The following is a 24,511-nucleotide window of genomic DNA, read 5'->3' as shown; positions in this document are numbered from 1 at the left end:
GCGGAGGGGGACAGCTTCGGAGCCACGGAGGAGAGCACAGCAACAGAGATGCCGAGGGCAAAGCAGAGAGATTCCCGCACAGAGGATAGGGGCCGACCGACCGGCACTCACCAGCCCGAGAGGCTTCTCTGCTCACCCGCCGGGGCGGGCGGGGCTGGGAGCTGAGGCTCGGGCTTGGTCGGAGCGCAGGGAGAGGACTGGGGTTGGCAGCCTGAACACAGCCTGCAGGGGATTAGTGCACCACGGCTAGCCGGGAGGGAGTCCGGAGAAAAGTCTGGATCTGCCTAAGAGGCAAGAGACTCTTTCTTCCCTCTTTGTTTCCTGGTGCGCAAGGAGAGGGGATTAAGAGTGCTGCTTAAAGAAGCTCCAGAGACGGGCGCGAGCCGCGGCTAAAAGCGCGTACCCCAGAGACAGGCATGAGACGCTAAGGCTGCTGCTGCCGCCACCAAGAAGCCTGTGTGCGAGCACAGGTCACTCTCCACACCTCCCTTCCGGGGAGCCTGTGCAGCCTGCCACTGCCAGGGTCCTGGGATCCAGGGACAACTTCCCCGGGAGAACGCACAGCGCGCCTCAGGCTGGTGCAACGTCACGCCGGCCTCTGCCCCCGCGGGCTCGCCCCGCACTCCGTACCCCTCTCTTCCCCCCGGCCTGAGTGAGCCAGAGTCCCCGAAGTAGCTGCTCTTTTAACTCCGTCCTGTCTGAGCGAAGAACTGACGCCCTCCGGCCACCTACAGGCAGAGGCGGGGCCAAATCCAAAGCTGAGCCACGGGTGCTGTGAGAACAAAGAGAAGAAAGGGAAATCTCTCCCAGCAGCCTCAGAAGCAGTGGATTAAAACTCCACAATCAACTTGATGTACCCTGCATCTGTGGAGTACATGAATAGACTACAAATCATCCCAAATTGAGGAGGTGGACTTTGAGAGCAAGATTTATTACTTTTTCCCCTTTTCCTCTTTTTGTGAGTGTGTATGTATATGCTTCTGTGTGAGTTTTGTCTGTATAGCTTTGCTTCCACCATTTATCCTAGGGTTCTATCCGTCCATTTTTTTTTCTTTTTAATAAAAACTTTTTCTTAACAATTATTTTTTATTTTAATAACTTTATTTAATCTTACTTTATTTTATTTTATCTTCTTTCTTTCTCTCTTTCTTTCCTTCCTTCCCTCCTTCCTTCCTCCCTCCCTCCCTCCATCCCATCTTTCTTCCTTTCTTTCTTCTTTCTTTCTTTCTGCCTTTCATTCTTTCTACTTTTTGTCCCTTTTATTCTGAGCCGTGTGGATGAAAGGCTCTTGGTGCTGCAGCCAGAAGTCAGTGCTGTGCATCTGAGGTGGGAGAGCCAACTTCATGACACTGGTCCACAAGAGACCTCCCAGCTCCACATAATATCAAACAGCAAAAATCTCCCAGAGATCTCCATCTCTACACCAGCACCCAGCTTCACACAACAACCAGCAGGCTACAGTGCTGGACACCCTATGCCAAACAACTAGCAAGACAGGAACACAACCCCAACCATTAGCAGAGAGGCTGCCTAAAATCATACTAAGTCCACAGACACCCCAAAACACACCACCAGACGTGGACCTGCCCACCAGAAAGACAATATCCAGCCTCATCCACCAGAACACAGGCACTAGTCCCCTCCACCAGGAAGCTTACACAACCCACTGAAACAACTTTAGCCACTGGGGACAGACACCAAAAACAATGGGAACTACAAACCTGCAGCCTGCAAAAAGGAGACCCCAAGACCCCAAAAACAGTAAGATAAGAAAAGGAGAAGACAGAAAAACTCACAGCAGATGAAGGAGCAAGATACAAACCCACCAGACCTAACAAATGAAGAGGCAGTCTACCTGAAAAAGAATTCAGAATAACGATAGTCAAGATGATGCAAAGTCTTGGAAATAGAATAGACTAAGTGCAAGAAACATTTAACAAGGACGTAGAAGAACTAAAGAGAAACAAGGAATGATGAACAACACAATAAATGAAATTAAAAATACTCTAGATGGGATCAATAGCAGAATAACTGAGGCAGAAGAACGGATAAGTGACCTGGAAGATAAAATAGTGGAAATAACTACTGCAGAGCAGAATAAAGAAAAAAGAATGAAAAGAACTGAGGACAGTCTCAGAGACCTCTGGGACAACATTAAACGCACCAACATTTGAATTATAGGGGTTCCAGAAGAAGAAGAGAAAAAGAAAGGAACTCAGAAAATATTTGAAGAGATTATAGCTGAAAACTTCCCTAATATGGGAAAGGAAATAGTTAATCAAGTCCAGGAAGCAAACAGAGTCCCATACAGGATAAATCCAAGGAGAAATACGCCAAGACACATATTAATCAAACTGTCAAAAATTGAATACAAAGAAAACATATTAAAAGCAGCAGGGAAAAACAATAAATAACACACAAGGGAATCCCCATGAGGTTAACAGCTGATCTTTCAGCACAAACTCTGCAAGCCAGAAGGGACTGGCAGGACTAATATAAAGTGATGAAGGAGAAAAACCTGAAACCAAGATTACTCTACCCAGCAAGGATCTCATTCAGATTTGATGGAGAAATTAAAACCTTTACAGACAAGCAAAAGGAGAGAGAGTTCAGCACCACCAAACCAGCTTTACAACAAATGCTAAAGGAACTTCTCTAGGCAAGAAACACAAGAGAAGGAAAAGACCTACAATAACGAACCCAAAACAATTAAGAAAATGGGAATAGGAACATACATATCGATAATTCCCTTAAATGTAAATGGACTAAATGCTCCCACCAAAAGACACAGACTGCCTGAATGGATACAAAAACAAGACCCATATATATGCTGTCTACAAGAGAGCCACTTCAAACCTAGAGACACATACAGACTGAAAGTAAGGGGATGGAAAAAGATATTCCATGCAAATGGAAATCAAAAGAAACTGGAGTAGCAATTCTCATATCAGACAAAATAGACTTTAAAATAAAGACTATCAGAAGAGACAAAGAAGGACACTACATAATGATCAAGGGAGCGATCCAAGAAGAAGATATAACAATTGTAAATATTTATGCACCCAACATAGGAGCACCTCAATATATAAGGCAAATACTAACAGCCATAAAAGCGGAAATTGACAGTAACACATTCATAGTTGGGGACTTTAACACCCCACTTTCACCAATGGACAGATCATCCAAATAAAAATAAATAAGGAAACACAAGCTTTAAATGATACATTAAACAAGATGGACTTAATTGATATTTAAGGACATTCCATCCAAAAATAACAGAATACACATTTTTCTCAAGTGCTCATGGAACATTCTCCAGGATAGATCATATCTTGGGTCACAAATTAAGCCTTGGTAAATTTAAGAAAATTGAAATTGTATCAAGTATCTTTTCCGACCACAATGCTCTGAGACTAGATATCAATTACAGGAAAAGATCTGTAAAAAATACAAACACATGGAGGCTAAACAATACACTACTTAATAACGAAATGATCACTGAAGAAATCAAAGAGGAAATCAAAAAATACCTAGAAACAAATGACAATGGAGACACGACGACCCAAAACCTATGGGATGCAGCAAAAGCAGTTCTAAGACGGAAGTTTATAGCAATACAATTCTACCATAAGAAACAGGAAACATCTCGAATAAACAACCTAACCTTGCACCTAAAGCAATTAGAGAAAGAAGAACAAAAAAAACCCAAAGTTAGCAGAAGGAAAGAAATCATAAAAATCAGATAAGAAATAAATGAAAAAGAAATGAAGGAAACGATAGCAAAGATAAATAAAACTAAAAGCTGGTTCTTTGAGAAGATAAACAAAATTGATAAATCATTAGCCAGACTCATCAAGAAAAAAAGGGAGAAGACTCAAATCAATAGAATTAGAAATGAAAAAGAGGAAGTAACAACTGACACTGCAGAAATACAAAAGATCAGGAGAGATTACTACAAGCAACTCTATGCCAATAAAATGGACAACCTGGAAGAAATGGACAAATTCTTAGAAATGCACAACCTGCCAACACTGAATCAGGAAGAAATAGAAAATATGAACAGACCATTCACAAGCACTGAAATTGAAACTGTGATTAAAAATCTTCCAACAAACAAAAGCCCAGGACCAGATGGCTTCACAGGCAAATTCTATCAAACATTTAGAGAAGAGCTAACACCTATCCTTCTCAAATTCTTTCAAAATACAGCAGAGGGAGGAACACTCCCAAACTCATTCTACGAAGCCACCATCACCCTGATACCAAAACCAGACAAGGATGTCACAAAGAAAGAAAACTACAGGCCAATATCACTGATGAACATAGATGCAAAAATCCTCAACAAAATACTAGCAAACAGAATCCAACAGCACATTAAAAGGATCATACACCATGATCAAGTGGGGTTTATTCCAGGAATGCAAGGATTCTCCAATATACGCAAATCAATCAACGTGATACACCATATTCACAAACTGAAGGAGAAAAACCATATGATCATCTCAATAGATGCAGAAAAAGCTTTTGACAAAATCCAACACCCATTTATGATAAAAAACTCTGCAGAAAGTAGGCATAGAGGGAACTTTCCTCAACATAATAAAGGTCATATATGACAAATCCACAGCCAACATCTTCCTCAATGGTGAAAAACTGAAACCATTTCCACTAAGATCAGGAACAAGACAAGGTTGCCCACTCTCACCACTCTTATTCAACATAGTTTTGGAAGTTTTAGCCACAGCAATCAGAGAAGAAAAGGAAATAAAAGGAATCCAAATCGGAAAAGAAGAAGTAAAGCTGTCACTGTTTGTAGATGACATGATACTATACACAGAGAATCCTAAAGATGCTACCAGAAAACTACTAGAACTAATCAATGAATTTGGTAAAGTAGCAGGGTACAAAATTAATGCACAGAAATCTCTTACATTCCTATACACTAATGATGAAAAATCTGAAAGTGAAATCAAGAAAATACTGCCACTTACCAATGCAACAAAAAGAATAAAATATCTAGGAATAAACCTACCTAAGGAGACAAAAGACCTGTATGCAGAAAATTATAAGACACTGATGAAAGAAATTAAAGGTGATACAAATAGATGGAGAGATATACCATGTTCTTGGATTGGAAGAATCAACATTGTGAAAATGACTCTACTACCCAAAGCAACCTACAGATTCAGTGCAATCCCTATCAAACTACCACTGGCATCTTTCACAGAACTAGAACAAAAAATTTCACAATTTGTATGGAAACACAAAAGACCCCGAATAGCCAAAGCAATCTTGAGAACAAAACACGGAGCTGGAGGAATCAGGCTCCCGGACTTCAGACTATACTACACAGCTACAGTAATCAAGACAGTATGGTACTGGCACAAAAACAGAAAGATAGATCAATGGAACAGGTAGAAAGCCCAGAGATAAACCCACGCACATATGGTCACCTTATCTTTGATAAAGGAGGCAGGAATGTACAGTGGAGAAAGGACAGCCTCTTCAATAAGTGGTGCTGGGAAAACTGGACAGCTACATATAAAAGTATGAGATTAGATCACTCCCTAACACCATACACAAAAATAAGCTCAAAATGGATTAAAGACCTAAATTTAAGGCCAGAAACTATCAAACTCTTAGAGGAAAATATAGGCAGAACACTCTATGACATAAATCACAACAAGATCTTTTTTGACCCACCTCCTAGAGAAATGGAAATAAGAACAAAAATAAACAAATGAGACCTAATGAAACTTCAAAGTTTTTGCACAGCAAAGGAAACCATTAACAAGACCAAAAGACAACCCTCAGAATGGGAGAAAATATTTGCAAATGAAGCAACTGACAAAGGATTAATTTCCAAAATTTATAAGCAGCTCATGCAGCTCAATAACAAAAAAACAAACAACCCAATCCAAAAATGGGCAGAAGACCTAAATAGACACTTCTCCAAAGAAGATATACAGACTGCCAACAAACACATGAAAGGATGCTCAACATCATTAATCATTAGCGAAATGCAAATCAAAACTACAATGAGATATCATCTCACAACAGTCAGAATGGCCATCATCAAAAAATCTAGAAACAATAAATGCTGGAGAGGGTGTGGAGAAAAGGGAACCCTCTTGCACTGCTGGTGGGAATGTGAACTGGTACAGCCACTACGGAGAACAGTATGGAGGTTCCTTTAAAAACTACAAATACAACTACCATATGACCCAGCAATCCCACTACTGGTCATATACCCTGAGAAAACCATAATTCAAAAAGAGTCATGCACCAAAATGTTCATTGCCGTTCTATTTAAAATAGCCCGGAGATGGAAACAACCTAAGTGTCCATCATTGGATGAATGGATAAAGAAGATGTGGCACATATATACAATGGACTATTACTCAGCCATAAAAAGAAATGAGATTGAGCTATTTGTAATGAGGTGGATGGACCTAGAATCTGTCATACAAAGTGAAGTAAGTCAGAAAGAGAAAGACAAATACCGTATGCTAACACATATATATGGAATTTAAGGGAAAAAAATGTCATGAAGAACCTAGGGGTAAGACAGGAATAAAGACACAGACCTACTAGAGAATGGACTTAAGGATATGGGGAGGGGGAAGGGTAAGCTGTGACAAAGCGAGAGAGTGTCATGGACATATATACACTACCAAACGTAAAATAAATAGCTAGTGAGAAGCAGCCGCATAGCACAGGGAGATCAGCTCTGAGCTTTGTGACCACCTAGAGGGGTGGGATAGGCAGGGAGGGAGGGAGACGCAAGAGGGAAGAGATATGGGAACATATGTATATGTATAACTGATTCACTTTGTTATAAAGCAGAAACTAACACACCATTGTAAAGCAATTATACTCCAATAAAGGTGTAAAAAAAAAATCTACAAACAATAAATGCTGGAGAGGGTGTGGAAAAAAGCGAACCCTCTTGCACTGTTGGTGGGAATGTAAACTGATACAGCCACTATGGAGAACAGTATGGAGGTTCCTTAAAAAACTAAAAATAGAACTACCATACGACCCAGCAATCCCACTACTGGGCATATACCCTCAGAAACCCATAATTCAAAAAGAGTCATGTACCACATGTTCAATGCAGCTCTATTTCCAATAGCCAGGACATGGAAGCAACCTAAGTGTCCATCGACAGATGAACGGATAAAGAAGATGTGGCACATATATACAATGGAATATTACTCAGCCATAAAAAAGAACAAAACTGAGTTATTTTTAGTGAGATGGATGGACGTAAAGTCTGTCATACAGAGTGAAGTAAGTCAGAAAGAGAAAAACACATACCGTATGCTAACATATATATATGGAATCTAAAATAAAAAAATGGTTCTGAAAAACCTAGGGGCAGTACTGGAATAAAGACGCAGACGTAGAGAATGGACTTGAGGACATGGGGAGGGGGAAGGGTAAACTGTGACGAAGTGAGAGAGTGGCATGGACTTATATACACTACCAAATGTAAAACAGATGGCTAGTGGGAAGCAGCCACATAGCACAGGGAGATCAGCTCAGTGCTTTGTGTCCACCTAGAGGGGTGGGATAGGGAGGGTGGGAGAGAGATGCAAGAGGGAGGTGATATGGGGATATATGTAAATGTATAGCTGATTCACTATGTTATAAAGCAGAAACTAACACACCATTGTAAAGCAATTATACTCCAATAAAGATGTTTAAAAAAAAAAAAGAGAGAAAACGAAATGCTTTTAACATTGCTTCATTAATGTATGGTTTTGCTGACAAAAGAGCAGAAAGAAAGGAACACTCATGGAGGGAAACTTGCGATACACAGTCTGGAAAAGAGTTTGGTTATATATCTGAAACCCTTATGAAGAAAGTTTTCTAGTGTTTGACTCACTAATTTCACTGTTAGGAATCTATCTTTTAAAAAATCATCAGACTAATAAGGACCTACTGTATAGCACAGGGAACTCTTCTCAATACTCTGTAATGACCTACGTGGAAAACAAATCTAAAAAAGAGTGGATATATGTATATGTATAATTGATTCACTCTGCTGTATAGCAGAAACTAACACAACATTGTAAATCAACTATATTCCAATAATAATGTTTTAAAAAATCATCAGAGATACAATTTAATATCTATGCATAAGATGTTCATTGTTGTTTAGCAGAAAAACAGATATAAATTTGCAAAAATAAGAGGTAAATAAATTAGGGTTCATTCAAATGACAAGTTATCCAGCTGCTAAAAGACATGTATTTGTGAAGAACTGCTAATGACAGATAAAATGTTGCTGATATTACACAGGGAAAAACAGTAGGATTTTAAGTATTATAGTATGACCCAAAAGCAATATGTAAAAAATATATAGGCACATATACACCAGAAACATTTATGCTGGCATCTATGGTAGTTAAGAGCATGGCCTTTGAAAACAAACCGACCTGGTTCAAATCCCAGCTGTGCTGCTTTCCAGCTGTATAACCTTGGGCAAGTTAGTTAACCTCTGTGTGCCTCAGAATGCTCACCTGGAAAATGGGGATAACAGTACCTACCTTACAGAGCTGAAGAGACATTAAATGAGATAATTCATGCAAATGGCTCAGCAACATGCCTGGCGCTCTGCAAGTGCTCACTAACTACTAGCCATTAGGAGCATCATCAACATAGGAGACGAATGGGGGGAAATGCACCTAAACGTTAACAGGGGTTACCTATCTCTGGGTGGTAGGATTCCAGATCCTTTCAATTTTCTCCTATGTACACTTCTTGTTTTTTCAAAGTTTCCACAACAAGTGTTATGGAATCGGAAGGAAAAAGGTGTTACAGAAAAAGAACGTCTGGTTAATTATTAGTATTTGCTACGTGCGGTGGTGGATGGAGGCAGGAAGGGGGCAGCACGTGGGGCAGAGAGCGAGCAGCGCTTTCACTCATTGCTGGTGGTTTCTCGGTGCGCTGCAGCCGCCGCCATCCGTCACAAGCCTCGCTACTCACAGGCGCAGTCCCTCGAAAGCCGTCCTCTCCGGTGTTGGTCACAGGAAACTCGCCCTGCCAAATGTTGGCATAATGTTGGCCCTTCGGCTGCAGTCTGTTGCCCCAGGGGAAGAGTCTGTCAGAAGAGACACAGGCATCAGCCTGTCAAACAGACAGGCTTCTGGACGAAAGTCAAGAGGAGGAAGGCAGTGAAAGAGAGAACATTGCTTGCTTGTTCCGAGTGAGCTATTTTAAAAAAAAAAAAAAATACATAAAGCTTTTAATCAGGATTTTTTTTTAACTTCCGCACAACCAGTTCATGTCAAGTTCACAACAACCTTGGTCTCTCCCGAGGACTCAGGAGGCCTGAAATAAATCACAGAACTAAAAGAAGGGCTTATAGGAGGCTGGGAAAGCAGACATCATCCTGGACTTATATGGAAGCATGATCAGGCAACATCACACTGCACTTTTTTATAAAGCCTTCGTTATTTTAAGGAGCCTTTCCTAGATGTGACCCAAACATGAGTTTTCTGTCTCATGGCTCTGGAAGCAAAAGATATATTGCTGCTTCAGGAGATGCCTAAAATAAGAAAATCCAAAAAGCAAGGCAGCCTGCCAGGAGGCTCTAAGGAGGACTATGTGACACAGGGATGGGGGCTCAATTGCCGTAGCCCACCTCACCACACACATGGCTTTGGGAGACTGTCAGGGGGTGGTGATCCCTGCATCCATGGTTCCTAAGTAACTTCACGGGCAGGAAGAAAGCCCAGTAGGAGTAAGCTGCGATCTGGCTGTGGTTTTAAATCAACTGTCCAGCCAAAGTAAGTTCCGTAGATTTAGAAAAAGGTCCACATACTGTTAGGCAAAGACGAGACCCTCCAAGTACCTATTTTGCAGGCCTCCTCGACAGCTGTACTCCCACTCGGCTTCCGTGGGCAACCGCTTCCCGGCCCATGTGCAGTAGGCGACGGCGTCGTTCCAGGAGACATGAAGAACAGGGTGATCTGGCCTGGGGAACAGCAAGAGCAGAGTGAGCAGGGCAGGAACCAGAACAGGAAAAGGAACAGGAACAGGAACCGGCAGGACCGGCTTCAGCAAAGTGCCCATCAGCACCTTCACCTCAATCTGTGATGCTGAGGTGGGCCTGGTCCCCAAATCCAGCCCCAGCCGGGTCACATCTGTCACCCTCTACCACGGGTTTCTGACATCCCAGGCTCCCAAAGAGGTTATGATCCCGCTTGGAACAATACTCAAAACATTTCTTCACTTTGCATGCAGGCCTGGACCCCCAGAGAATCTCACTTGGTGCAGTGGGTGTGGAGACGCACCAGCCAGATCCCCCTATGAGGAAGGAATGATTTTCCAGCTGCTGGGCGTGGCATCAGCAGAAGCTTCCAGCTCTCGGCTCCTTTAGGAGAGCTGCAAAGAGCCGCCTTACAGCCAGCAAGGACCAACCACGGCAGGGGCATAAAGGCGCAGCCGTGTGAGTTCACCATAGCTAAATCCTACGCGTCATTTATACCCCAGAGCCCCAAGGACTGGGTGGGATGTCCTGGACCTGCACTGTAGTCTTGGCTTCTCCCTCTGCCCAATCCTGTTTCCTCCCCACCCCTTCCACAGGTGTGGATCCCCTTATACAAATATTCTTCACACCAAGCTCTATCTAAGCATGTTTCCAGAGAATCCAATCTGTGATACTTGGCCTTAAACTTTGTGTCTTTCTGCTATAGATGAGTCAGCTATATGTGCCTCACTCTAGCAAGTGAGGAATCTAGCAGATTCCAAATAAGTCTTTATTTTTTCTAAAGGTGTAGAGGGGTAGGGAAGGTTAGGGGGAAAGTTTGAGAGTAAGGGGATAAACATATTTACCCAGCACCAGATAACTTTAATTCCCTGCTCACTCTTTCTCAGGTGGACTCTACATTCCTAGGCTATTTCCTAAGCATCTTCGAATTCCCTACAGTAATTACATCACAACTTTCACTTATTCTTTAAAAGCGTTTATTGAGTACCTATTACATGCCAGTCACTGTTTTCAACACTGATATTAAGACATGCACTTTTCTCAGAAGAAGGACTCACTCAGTGGATATAATACATTCCACTCTCAGTTTTCCTTCTACCCTTCACTTTTTCTTCTACTATTAAATTCAGGAAAGAAGATAATAATTGGGACCTAAGAGGCCGTCAACCTGAGGTACCCAAGAATCCTACAACTTTCCACCTCATGGCCTATTTCTACCACAGAGGCTACCACCTCAGGCTTTGAAAGATTTCTGACGTTTTCAAGGGGCTATATCCCTAAAGCTGTACTTCATGTACTTCCAGATTCCTGACAATGAGGTCAATAACCGGGACTGTTGTCAAAAATAGAAGCTCGAAAATCCCATCTGAAAAACTGGGTTAGGAGAACAGTTTTCTTGGGCTGTTGAGATGCTGAGTCCTGACCCAAACCTTTCTGCATCTTCAGGGCTTAAAGTGCTATCCATTTTTGCTTGAGATAATTATTTCTTTGCCACCCTGGAGACTTGCTGACCGACTTGCAGCTCTGTGGTTTTTCGGTCAGACGGTGGCTTCAAAGTATGTCAGTCCAGGACTGGAGACAACATGAGTCCTAAACCCAAGGGATGAGCTTCTGCCGCGGCCACCTGGCAGGACACCACCACTTATCTGCAAGACAGATGGTCTCCTTCCTCACAATGACCCACTCATGAGGGAGAGCAAACAGACAAGTTGTAAAGGTTAAACATGTCATGAGATTTGTAATAGGCCTGTCAAAGGGGGAAAAAATCTCCAAGAGGGAACCCTCTGACAGGCCAAATGAGGGAGGAGGAAGGCCACTTATTAAGAGCTCTCTGTGAGCTAGGTGCTATGTTTGGGTCTGTACATACAGTATTTCCTGCCATCCTATTTTCCTACCGACCAAGTCAGTAGAGTTTGTCATACTCACTCTTTTATACAAGACGGCCACTGAGTTTCTTTTCAACAGCATAGGAACCTATTTTGGAATGAAACATGTCATCTGGGGAAAGACCCACCAGCCTCACCTGTGCAGGACAGTAGAGTCGGGCCCTTCTGGGTGTCTCCAGTTAGCGCCTTTAACAGGTAACCACCAGGGAGCAGCTGCCACCTCAAAGCAACCCAGAATAAGCTGAGGTTAGCTATGATGCCTCTAGAAAAACACTGACTCAGTCTGTGCAGAAAAATATCTCTCTTAAGGTCTTCAACTTCCAGTTGACTTACCAAATAACTTTACCAGAATATCAAAAATAAAGATTTATATGTAACTAAATCTAACAAATAAGCATTATCTCGGGAATTCTCTGGCGGTCCACTGGTTAGGACTCGATGTTTCACTGCTGTGGTCCAGGTTCAATCCCTGGTTGGGGAACTAAGATCCAGCAAGCCACACGCTGTGGCCAAAAAAAACAAAAGCATTATCTCCCATCATAAAGCACCACAGTGATTAAATAAATACGTATCTAAATGGTGTGTGTCTCCAAGAATTTTAAAAGACACACTGCTAGCTAACCCTCTATAATCTCTAACAAGTGAGACAGGTAGTACTCCTCCTATTTAAAAGATGGTGAAACAGCATTAATCTTACAGTTAAGTGCCGGGCTGAAGGTCAAGCAAGGTAGCCAGAGACCAAGCTGAAGCATAGCATAAAGGGCTGGAGTGTGTTTTCAAAAGACCCTGGTTAATCTCCAGCCCAACAATAGTTGTATGGCTCTGGGCAAGTTCACTGCTTGCCTGGTCCCAGAGTCCTCATCTGTGAAATGGGAGCAGGCCCGCCTGCCTCACCTACCTCAGACTCAAAGGAGGCTGCATTAGATAGGACTGGGAAGTGCAGCCCAGATCCTGTTCCCAGAACCTTACCTCCTACTTTACAGTTCTGTTAACCCAAATACCAATATCAAGTGGCCCTCATTTAGTGATTGATTGAGAACGTGGCTTTGGAGTCAGGCAAAATGAGATGTGACTCATGGCTCTGCCACTCCTACGGTGCCCCTGGTAACCTAATCAACCTCCCCACACCTGTTTTCTCATTTGTAGGTGAAGACAGTAACAATGCCTACCTCAGGGGTTATTACAAGGAGGAAACAGAACATACACACAGGGCTTAGGACTATGCCTAGCACTTAGCAAGCACTCAGTAAAGGGAACCAGTCTCAACTAGGGGCCTCATGACAGGAAGAGAGTTACAAAAAAATTACCATCATCAATGATGCTAATACTAAGTAAAGAAGTTTGCAAATGTTTCTTCTAATATAAACCAGGGCAGACTCAAGGTTATCCCCATGACAATGTTACTCTCAATCCTCTGCGTCCTGATGAGCCAGCCTGAGTGGAAGAGAAGGGGGAATGTGTTCCTGCTAACAATTACAGCAATCACTGAAAACACCAAACCCTGTCTTGTTCTTTTTTCACATCAGCGCAATCAAAACATTCATGGTATTCCAATCACAATTTGATGGAAAAAGCCAAATTCTTTTATATTTCAACGAAAGAGGCATTGTGTCCTTAAAGGACACTACTGCAAAGTGTTTTATCTTTCAGAGAGCAGGAGAGGTGAAAGGCATGGCTTCTTCCTATTCCTTCTGTGGTACTGCGGAATCTTTAATGGGGAGATGTTCTCGCTGACTACTCTGCTTGATGTTTAGGTGCCAGTGACAGGTAACTCATTCCATGTCAAGGGAAGACCTGCAGAGAAAGCCCAGGTCATCCCACTCTTACATTCCAGTATCTTTACATCACTCACCCACCTCTACCCCACCCCCAACACTAAGGCCACCAGAAGGTTCTATTTCTCAAATAAAAAATAAAAAATTTTAAAAAAAGAGAAGAAGAAGAAGAAAAAAAAAACAAACAGGAAAAATGTTAACCTTCGTTAAATCTGGGTGGTAGGAACTAGAATGCCTATTTTTCTTATATCCTATTGTGCTTTGAAATATTTCATCATTAGCAATTTTTTTAACATCTTTATTGGAGTATAATTGCTAACACAATGGTGTGTTAGTTTCTGCTGTATAACAAAGTGAATCAGTTATATATATACATATGTTCCCATATCTCTTCCCGCTTGCGTCTCCCTCCCTCCCACCCTCCCTATCCCACCCCTCTAGGTGGACACAAAGCACCGAGCTGATCTCCCTGTGCTATGCGGCTGCTTCCCACTAGCTACCTATTTTACATTTGGTAATGTATATATGTCCATGCCACTCTCTCACTTCATTCCAGCTTACCCTTTCCCCTCCCCATGTCCTCAAGTCCATTAGCAATTTTTTAAATAAATTTATTTATCTATTCTATTACTGATGGGCATTTGGGTAGCTTCCAGTTTGGGCTAGTATGAATGGTACTACTTCTGTGAACATTCTTGAAAGCTCATGACTTAGTAAATATGCATAAGCATTTCTGCTGATTGCATACTGTGGAGTGGAACTGCTGGATCCCAGGGTAGACACAGGCACAGCTTTAGTAAAGACAGCTGAACACAAGCCTTAATGGCAGAAGTCCTCCATGGTTCCCGACCTTCTTCAACAGGGAACTTCCATGGAGTTGGCTTGTGTGCGGTAGACCCAGGGCAGCTGCTCCAGTGGCCTCTGAGTCCATTCCCTTTCCCTCTCCTCTTCCCCTTAACTCACTCTGGTTGCGAATATTTACTGAGCACCTACTATCTGCCAGGAGCTAAGCCTAATTCCTAAAGGGGATCTTCAATTCCCAGAATCCTCTGAGTATGACTTAAGACAGTCGGTATATTGAGAGTTTTTCAATTATTTATTGCACATATTTATCTTACATGGTTAACTACACAAAGCAGGATACAAAGTGTGAACCTAGGCATTTTATTTTCTTCCAAAAATATCTACAAAACTCAAATTGGTGGGTCCGGGTACCACCTTACACACATCACTTCTATAGCTCCTACTCAACTTCCTCCCTGTCATATACACACACTTGCCTCTCCTTCTAGATATCTGCTTTTCATTTCTCCCACTGTCACTCTTGAATGAAATCTTTCACATTTCTTAGCAACCCATCGAAAACAGACCACCTCAGCACTACTGACTTATTAGGCCACATAATTCCTTGTTGGAGGGGTGCTGTCCCGTGCATTGTAGGATGCTCAGCCGCATCGCAGACCCCTCCCCACTAGATGCCAGTAGCATCCTACCCGCAACCCAACTATGACAACCAAAACTGTACCCATATTCACCATGCCCCAAACAAGACAAAGCTACGGGTCCTATAAGGGAACCTAACGGCATCGCCACCTGTCAGAAAGACTGTAAGTCCCCATTGTAATGGTCAGATGCAGAGTCGGGAACCATTTCCTCATAGGACACATGAAGAAGGAAAGGTAAGTAATCAAAGTCACCCACAACAGAACATAGCCAAGTTTTCCTGGGAAAGCCATGTTTTCTGGCCAAACTAATGGCAAATCCCATCAAGTGTCACCAGGTGCCTTCTTCCAAATATCACTGTTAACTCCACGTTTTCATTTATTTATTTATTTATTAGCATCTTTATTTGAGTATAATTGCTTTACAATGGTGTGTTAGTTTCTGCTTTATAACAAAGTGAATCAGCTATACATAAACATATATCTCAATATCTCCTCTCTCTTGAGTCTCCCTCCCACCCTCCCTATCCCACCACTAGGAGGTCACAAAGCACCGAGCTGATCTCCCTGTGCTATGTGGCTACTTCCCACTAGCTATCTATTTTACATTTGGTAGTGTATAATGTCCATGCCACTCTCTCACTTCGTCCCAGCTTACCGTTTCCCCTCCCCCTGTCCTCAAGTCCATTCTCTACATTTGCGTCTTTATTCCTGTCCTGCCCATAGGTTCTTCAGAACCATTTTTTTTTTAGATTCCAAATACACGTGTTAGCATAAGGTATTTGTTTTTCTCTTTCTGACTTACTTCACTCTATATGACAGACTCAAGATCCATCCACCTCACTACAAATAACTCAATTTCGTTTCTTTTTATGGCTGAGTAATATTCCATTGTATATTTGGGCCACATCTTTATCCATTCATCTGTTGATGGACACTTAGATTGCTTACATATCCTGGCTATTGTAAATAGAGCTGCAATGAACACTGTGGTACATGACTCTTTTTGAATTATGGTTTTCTGAGGGTATATGCCCAGGAGTGGGATTGCTAGGTCGTATGGTAGTTCTCTTTTTAGTTTTTTAAGGAACCTCCATACTGTTCTCCATAGTCGCTGTATCAATTTACATTTCCACGAACAGTGCAAGAGGATTCCCTTTTCTCCACACCCTCTCTGGCATTTACTGTTTGTAGATTTTTTGATGATGGCCATTCTGACTGGCGTGAGGTGATACCTCATTGTAGTTTTGATGTGCATTTCTCTAATGATTAGTGATGTTGAGCATCCTTTCATGTGTTTGTTAGCAATCTGTACATCTTCTTTGGAGAAATGTCTATTTAGGTCTTCTGCCCATTTTTGAATTGGGTTGTTTGTTTTTTTGATATGGAGCTACATGAGCTGCTTGTAAATTTTGGACATTAATCCTCTGTCAGTTGCTTCATTTGCAAATATTTTCTCCCATTCTGAGGGTTGCTGGTCTCCTTGTTTACGTTTTCCTTTGCTGTGCAAAAGCAGGTAGGATTGTATTGCTATAAACTTCCCTCTTAGAAATGCCTTTGCTGCATCCCATAGGTTTTGGGCCATCGTGTTTCCATTGTCATTTGTTTCTAGGTATTGTCCGGTTTCCTCTTTGATTTCTTCAGTGATATCTTGGTTATTAAGTAGTGTATTGTTTAGCCTCCATGTGTTTGTATTTTTTACAGATTTTTTTCCTGTAATTGATATCTAGTTTCATAGTGTTGTGGTCGGAAAAGATACTTGATATAACTTCAATTTTCTTAAATTTACCAAGGCTTAATTTGTGACCCAAGATATGACCTATCCTGGAGCATGTTCCATGAACACTTGAGAAGAAAGTGTGTTCTGTTGTTTGTGGATGGAATGTCCTATAAATATCAATTAAGTCCATCTTGTTTAATGTATCATTTAAAGCTTGTGTTTCCTTATTGATGTTCATTTTGGATGAGCTGTCCATTGGTGAAAGTGGGGTGTTAAAGTCCCCTAGTATGATTGTATTACTTTTGATTTCCCCTTTTATGGCTGTTAGTATTTGCCTTATGTATTGAGGTACTCCTATGTTGGATGCATAAATATTTACAGTTGTTATATCTTCTTCTTGGATTGATCCCTTGATCATTATATAGTGTCCTTTTTTGTCTCTTGTAATAGTCTTTAATTTAAAGTGTATTTTGTCTGATATGAGAATTGGTACTCCAGCTTTATTTTGCTTTCCATTTGCATGGAATATCTTTTTCCATCCCCTCACTTTCAGTCTGTATGTGTCCCTAGGTCTGAAGTTGGTCTCTTGTAGACAGCATATATACGGGTCTTGTTTTTGTATCCCTTCAGCCAGTCTATGTCTTTTGGTTGGAGCATTTAATCCATTTACATTTAAGGTAGTTATCGACATGTGTGTTCCTATTACCATTTTCTTAATTGTTTTCAGTTTGTTATTGTAGGTCTTCTTCCTTCTCTTGTGTTTCCTGCCTAGAGTAGTTCCTTTAGCATTTGTTGTAAAGCTGGTTTGGTGGTGCTGAATTCTCTTAGCTTCTGCTTGTCTGTAAAGGTTTTAATTTCTCCATCAAATCTGAATGAGATCCTTGCTGGGTAGAGTAATCTTGGTTGTAGGTTTTTCCCTTTCATCACTTTAAGTATGTCCTGCCACTCCCTTCTGGCTTGCAGAGTTTCTGCTGAAAGATCAGCTGTTAACATTATGGGGATTCCCTTGCATGTTATTTGTTGTTTTTCCCTGCTGCTTTTAATATTTTTTCTTTGTATTTAATGTTTGATAGTTTGACTAATATGTGTCTTGGCGTGTTTCTCCTTGGATTTACCCTGTATGGGACTCTCTGCATGTCCTGGACTTGATCGACTGCTTCCTTTCCCATATTAGGGAACTTTTCAACTATAATCTCTTCAAATATTTTCTCAGTCCCTTTCTTTTTCTCTTCTTCTTCTGGGACCCCTATAATTCGAATATTGATGCATTTAATGTTGTCCCAGAGGTCTCTGAGACTGTCCTCCATTCTTTTCATTCTTTTTTCTTTATTTTGCTCTGCAGTAGTTATTTCCACTATTTTATCTTCCAGGTCACTTATCCGTTCTTCTCCCTCAGTTATTCTGCTATTGATTCCTTCTAGAGAAGTTTTAATTTCATTTATTGTGTTGTTCATCATTGTTTGTTTGCTCTTTAGTTCTTCTACATCGTCGTTAAACATTTCTTGTATTTTCTCCATTCTATTTCCAAGATTTTGGATCATCTTTACTGTCATTACTCTGAATTCTTTTTCAGGTAGACTGCCTATTTCCTCTTCATTTGTTTGGTCTGGTGGGTTTTTATCTCGCTCCTTCATCTGCTGTGTGTTTTTCTGTCTTCTCATTTTGCTTAACTTACTGTGTTTGGGGTCTCCTTTTCGCAGGCTGCAGGTTCATAGTTCCCATTGTTTTTTATGTCCGCCCCCAGTGGCTAACGTTGGTTCAGTGGGCTGTGTAGGCTTCCTGGTGGAGGGGACTAGTGCCTGTGTTCTGGTGGATGAGGCTGGATCTTGTCTTTCTGCTGGACAGTACAACGTTCAGTGGTGTGTTTTGGGGTGTCTGTGACCTTATTATGATTTTAGGCAACCTCTCTGCTAACGGGTGGGGTTGTGTTCCTGTCTTGCTAGTTGTTTGGCAGATGGTGTCCAGCACTGTAGCTTGCTGGTTATTGAGGGGAGCTGGGTCTTAGCCATGAGATGGAGATCTCTGGGAGAGCTTTTGCTGTTTGATATCACATGGAGCTGGGAGGTCTCTGGTAGACCAGTGTCCTGAACTCGGCTCTCCTACCTCAGAGGCACAGGCCTGACACCTGGCCAGAGCACCAAGCTCCTGTCAGCCAAATGGCTCAGAAGAAAAGGGAGAAAAAAAGAAAGAAAAATAAAGTAAAGTTATTAAAATTAAAATTTTTTTAAATTATTAAAAATTAAAAAGTAATAAAAAAAGAACACAAGAAAGAAAGAAAGAAGAGAGCAACCAAACCAAAATACAAATCCACCAATAACAAGTGCTAAAAACTATACTTAGAAAAAAAAAAAAAGAAAAAGGACAGACAGAACTCTAGGACAAATGGTAAAAGAAGAGCCACACAGACAAAATCACACAAATAAGCATAGACGTACACACTCACAAAAAGAGAAAAAGGAAAATATATATATATATGTATATATAAAAATAAGAGACCTACCAAATCAATAAACAAATCTACCAATGATAATAAACTCTAAATACTAAACTAAGACAAACATAAAACCAGGAACAAATTAGATGCAGAAAGCAAACCACAAGTCCACAGTTGCTCCCAAAGTCCACCACCTCAAGTTGGGATGATTCGTTGTCTATTCATGTATTCCACAGATGCAGGGTACATCAAGTTGATTGTGGAGATTTAATCTGCTGCTCCTGAGGCTGCTGGGAGAGATTTCCCTTTCTCTTCTTTGTTCGCACAGCTCCTGGGGTTCAGCTTTGGATTTGGCCTCAACTCTGCATGTAGGCCACCTGAGGGCGTCTGTTCTTTGCCCAGACAGGTTGGGGTTAAAGGAACAGCTGATTAGGGGGCTCTGGCTCACTCAGACCAGGGCGAGTGAGGGGTATGGAATGTGGGGCAAGCCTGCGGCAGCAGAGACTGCCATAATGTTGCAACAGCCTGAGGTATGCTGTGTGTTCTCCCAGGGAAGTTGTCCCTGGATCCCGGGACCCTGGCAGTGGTATGCTGCACAGGCTCCCAGGAGGGGAGGTGTGGATAGTAACCTGTGCTTGCACACAGGCTTGTTGGCTGCAGCAGCAGCCTTAGCACTTCATGCCCGTCTCTGGGGTCCATGCTGATAGCTGTGGCTCGTGCCCGTCTCCAGAGCTCCTTTAGGTGGTGCTCTGAATCCCCTCTCCTCACGCACCTGGAAACAACTGTCTCTTGCCTCTTCAGCAGCTCCAGACTTTTTCCCGGACTCCCTCCCGGCTAGCTGTGGTGCACTAGCCCCCTGCAGGCTGTGTTCATGCAGCCAACCCCAGTCCTCTCCCTGGGATTTGACCTCCAAAGCATGAGCCTCAGCTCCCAGCCCCCACCTGCCCCAGTGGGTAAGCAGACAAGCCTCTCGGTCTGGTGAGTGCTGGTCGGCACCAATCCTTTGTGCGGGAATCTCTCCACTTTGCCCTCTGCACCCCTGTTGCTGCACTATCCTCCGTGGCTCTGAAGCTCCCCACCCCACCACCCCCCGTCTCCACCAGTTAAGGGGCTTCCTAGTGTGTGGAAGCTTTTCCTCCTTTACAGCTCCCTCCCAGAGGTGCAGGTCCTGTCCCTGTTTTTTGTCTGTCTTTACATTTTTCTTTTGCCCTCCCCAGACACGTGGGGAGTTTCTTGCCTTTTGGGAAGTCTGAGGTCTTCTGCCAGCGTTCAGTAGATGTTCTGTAGGAGTTGTTCCACATGTAGATGTATCTCTGATATATTTGTGGGGAGGAAGGTGATCTCCACGTCTTACTCCTCTGCCATCTTGAAGGTTCCCCTCAACTCCATGTTTTTAAAAACTGTTCTTGACGCCTAGTCATGTCTTGAAAATAAATGCTATTCTACTATGTTTAGGAACTTATGAAATAAGCACCTTTTGAGAGTCATATGAGCCAGTTAATTCAAGGTTACGTTGCAAATTATGACATCTCTCATTCCTTTTCTTTAACAGAAATAGTCTTCAGGTGTGTTGTTTCCAGATTCACAGCAGCAACATGATCGGACTAGCATATGTGACAAGCCTCAGCCTAAAAAGAGAAATTTGGGTGTTGGGGGGGTGGGGAATGTGGTTGCCCATCTACATATACTCTGTTCAACTGAGACACTTCTAGCTGAGTTACAGCACTCCCTCATATCCAGGGAGAAAAGGACTTAACTTGACCTATTTCAAGTCAACCATCTCCATAGCGACTGTCTTGGGTTTAAGTTGAAACAGCTGTACCAGACAGCCAGAAACCAATTACAATGTAAATAGGATCCTTGTGCGTATTGATATCCCCTTGAGAAATGGACTTCAGAGAGCAAAGACATCTTTTCCCACCTCTCCCTAGGGACATAACCATACATGTAGTAACAGCTTAAAGAAAAGAAAAGGGGAAGACAGCAAAGGTGCCTTTATTCTTGCCAAGTGGTAAATTATGCTTCTCATACACACACAGCCTAGAATGAAGTCAGCACAGGAAAAAGAGCACTGTGTAATTATGCACATTCAAGTGTAAAGATGTCAAGTTCACAACTTTACAACTGTTCTTTTAAAAATTGAATGCATTTAGACAAGAGAATTAAAAAGATGGACATTTCTTGAAACGCAGTATAAACATGACAGTTACCCCATAAAAAGAGCCTGGGAGAATTTTTCAACTGGCACCAGGAAACAATGAGAAATCACAGATTTGTTCAAATTCATGAAGTATAAATAAAACTGGATGAGAATCAAATGCAACTAAAGGAATAAAATGGAATAGAAAGCACACAATGAGTAAAAATCTCTTTCTTCAACACCTAACACAAATGTGGAAAATTGAGAACTAGGCTTAAATAAAGACTAAAAACAAATTCATCATGAAAATAGATAGGTACTCAAGTCTGACAGCTTATTTCAAATTAAATCCTAAAGCAGGTACCTCGACTACTTAATAGAACACATTAGAGTGAAAAATCCATGCTTTTTCAAAGAGTACAAATATTTAAGAAATTTAAGGCAGATCTGAAATGTCTCAATACTTTTTGCTTCAGTTCGTAGTGAAATTCCTCATGCTAGAATACACTGCATTCCATGACACCAATCGGTATACTCTAAACATTCATTACGTTTCCTTAAGAGAGTAGCAGAAATCCTATAGACTCACTCATTATAGACAATGTGTAAAAAATAGCCTAAGGGAGCGGGCAGACAGCAGAAGAAAGAAAAAATACAATCCTGCAGCCTGTGGAACAACAACCACATTCACAGAAAGATAGACAACATGAAAAAGCAGAGGGATACGTACCAGATGAAGGAACAATATAAAACCCCAGAAAAACAACTAAATGAAGTGGAGATAGGCAACCTTCCAGAAAAATAATTCAGAATAATGATAGTAAAGATGATCCAGGACCTTGGAAAAACAATAGAGGCAAAGATCGAGAAGACGCAAAAAATGTTTTACAAAGGAATACAAGAATTAAAGAACAAACAAACAGAGATGAACGATACAGTAACTGAAATGAAAACTACACTAGAAGGGTTCAATAGCAGAACTGAGGCAGAAGAACAGATAAGTCACCTGGAAGACAGAATGGTGGAAATCAGTGCTGTGGAATAGAATAAAGAAAAAAGAATGAAAAGAAATGAAGACAGCCTAAGAGACCTCTGGGACAACATTAAATGCAACAACGTTCACATTATAGGGGTCCCAAAAGGACAAGAGAGAGAGAAAGGTCGCAAGAAAATATTTCAAGAGATTATAGTCGAAAACTTCCCTAACATGGAAAAGGAAATAGCCACCCAAGACCAGGAAGTGCAGAGAGTCCCATACAGGATAAACCAAGGAGAAACACACAGAGACACATAGTAATCAAACTGGCAAAAACTAAAGACAGGGCTTCCCTGGTGGCGCAGTGGTTGAGAATCTGCCTGCCAATGCAGGGGACACGGGTTCGAGCCCTGGTCTGGGAAGATCCCACATGCCACGGAGCAACTAAGCCCGTGCACCACAGCTACTGAGCCTGCGCGTCTGGAGCCTGTGCTCTGCAACAAGAGAAGGCCGCGACAGTGAGAGGCCCGCGCACCGCGATGAAGAGTGGCTCCCGCTCGCCGCAACTAGAGAAAGCCCTTGCACAGAAACGAAGACCCAACACAGCCATAAATAAATAAATAAATTTATTAAAAAAAAAAAAAAAAAAAACTAAAGACAAAGAAAAATTATTGAAAGCAGCAAAGGAAAAACAACAAATAACATAAAAGGGCACTCCCATAAGGTTAACAGCTGATTTCTCAGCAAAAATTCTACAAGCCAGAAGGGCGAGGCATGATATACTTAAAGTGATGAAATGGAAGAAACTACAACGAAGATTACTCTACCCAGCAAGGATCTCATTCAGATTCAATGGAGAAATCAAAAGCTTTACAGACAAGCAAAAGCTAAGAGAATTCAGCACCACCAAACCAGCTCTACAACAAATGCTAAAGGAACTTCTCTAAGTGGGAAACACAAGAGAAGAAAACGACCTACAAAAACAAATCCAAAACAATTAAGAAAATGGTAATAGGAACATACAAATCGATAATTACCTTAAACGTAAATGGATTAAATGCTCCAACCAAAAGTCACAGGCTTGCTGAATGGATACAAAAACAAGACCCATATATATGCTGTCTACAAGAGACCCACTTCAGACCTAGGGACACATTCAGACTGCAAGTGAGGGGATGGAAAAAGATATTCCATGCAAATGGAAATCAAAGGAAAGCTGGAGTTGCAATACTCATATCAGATAAAATAGACTCTAAAATAAAGAATGTTACAAGAGACAAGAAAGAACACTACATAATGATCAGGGGGTCAATCCAAGAAGAAGATATAACACTTATAAATATATATGCACCCAAAATAAGAGAAGCTGAATACATAAGGCAAATGCTAACACTTATAAAAGAGGAAATCGGCAGTAACACAATAATAGTGGGGGACTTTAACACCTCACTTACACGAATGGATAGATCATACAAAATGAAAATAAATAAGGAAACAGAAGCTTTAAATGACACAATGGACCACATAGATTTAATTCATATTTATAGGATATTCCATCCAAAAACAGCAGACTACACTTTCTTCTCAAGTGCACACGGAACATTCTCCAGGACAGATCACATCTTGGGTCACAAATCAAGCCTCAGTAAATTTAAGAAAATTGAAATCATATCCAGCATCTTTTCTGACCACAACACTATGAGATTAGAAATGAATTACAGGCAAATAAACATAAAAACCACAAATGCATGGAGGCTAAATAATACGTTACTAAATAACCAAGAGATCACTGAAGAAATCAAAGAGGAAATCAAAAAATACCTAGAAACAAATGACAATGAAAACACGATGATCCAAAACCTATTGGATGCAGCAAAAGCAGTTCTAAGAGGGAAGGTTAGAGCTAGACAAGCCTACCTCAAGAAACAAGAAACATCTCAAATAAACCATGTAACCTTACACCTAAAGGAACTAGAGAAAAAAGAACAACCAAAACCCAACGTTAGCAGAATGAAAGAAATCATAAAGATCAGAGCAGAAATAAATGACATAGAAACAAAGAAAACAATAGCAAAGATCAATGAAACTAAAAGCTGGTTCTTTGAGGAGATAAACAAAATTGATAAACCATTAGCCAG

General features: G+C 41.5%; 1 protein-coding gene across 9 annotated transcripts in view; it reads right to left on the bottom strand.

Annotated features, from left to right (window-relative positions):
* SUMF1 (sulfatase modifying factor 1) overlaps nucleotides 1–24,511 on the bottom strand; it is a 451,840-nt gene that overhangs the window by 385,694 nt on the left and 41,635 nt on the right. For 8 of the 9 annotated variants that reach the window (XR_007469861.1, XR_007469862.1, XM_004274774.3 and 5 more), the window contains 3 exons: nucleotides 12,024–12,106; nucleotides 9,863–9,985; nucleotides 8,995–9,109 (listed from right to left, as the gene is read on the bottom strand). Coding sequence is in view for 7 of the 9 variants with exons in the window: in XM_004274774.3 (XP_004274822.1) it covers nucleotides 8,995–9,109; nucleotides 9,863–9,985; nucleotides 12,024–12,106 (321 nt within the window). In the remaining 2 variants the exon portion in view is untranslated. Of the gene's footprint in view, nucleotides 1–8,994; nucleotides 9,220–9,862; nucleotides 9,986–12,023; nucleotides 12,107–24,511 lie in introns of all 9 variants that reach the window. The other variant, XM_033437198.2, reaches the window with a different exon arrangement.

This window comes from Orcinus orca, chromosome 10, assembly GCF_937001465.1.
Source record: "Orcinus orca chromosome 10, mOrcOrc1.1, whole genome shotgun sequence".
Lineage (NCBI taxonomy): Eukaryota > Metazoa > Chordata > Mammalia > Artiodactyla > Delphinidae > Orcinus > Orcinus orca.
This window is presented reverse-complemented; position numbering and strand designations above follow the sequence as displayed.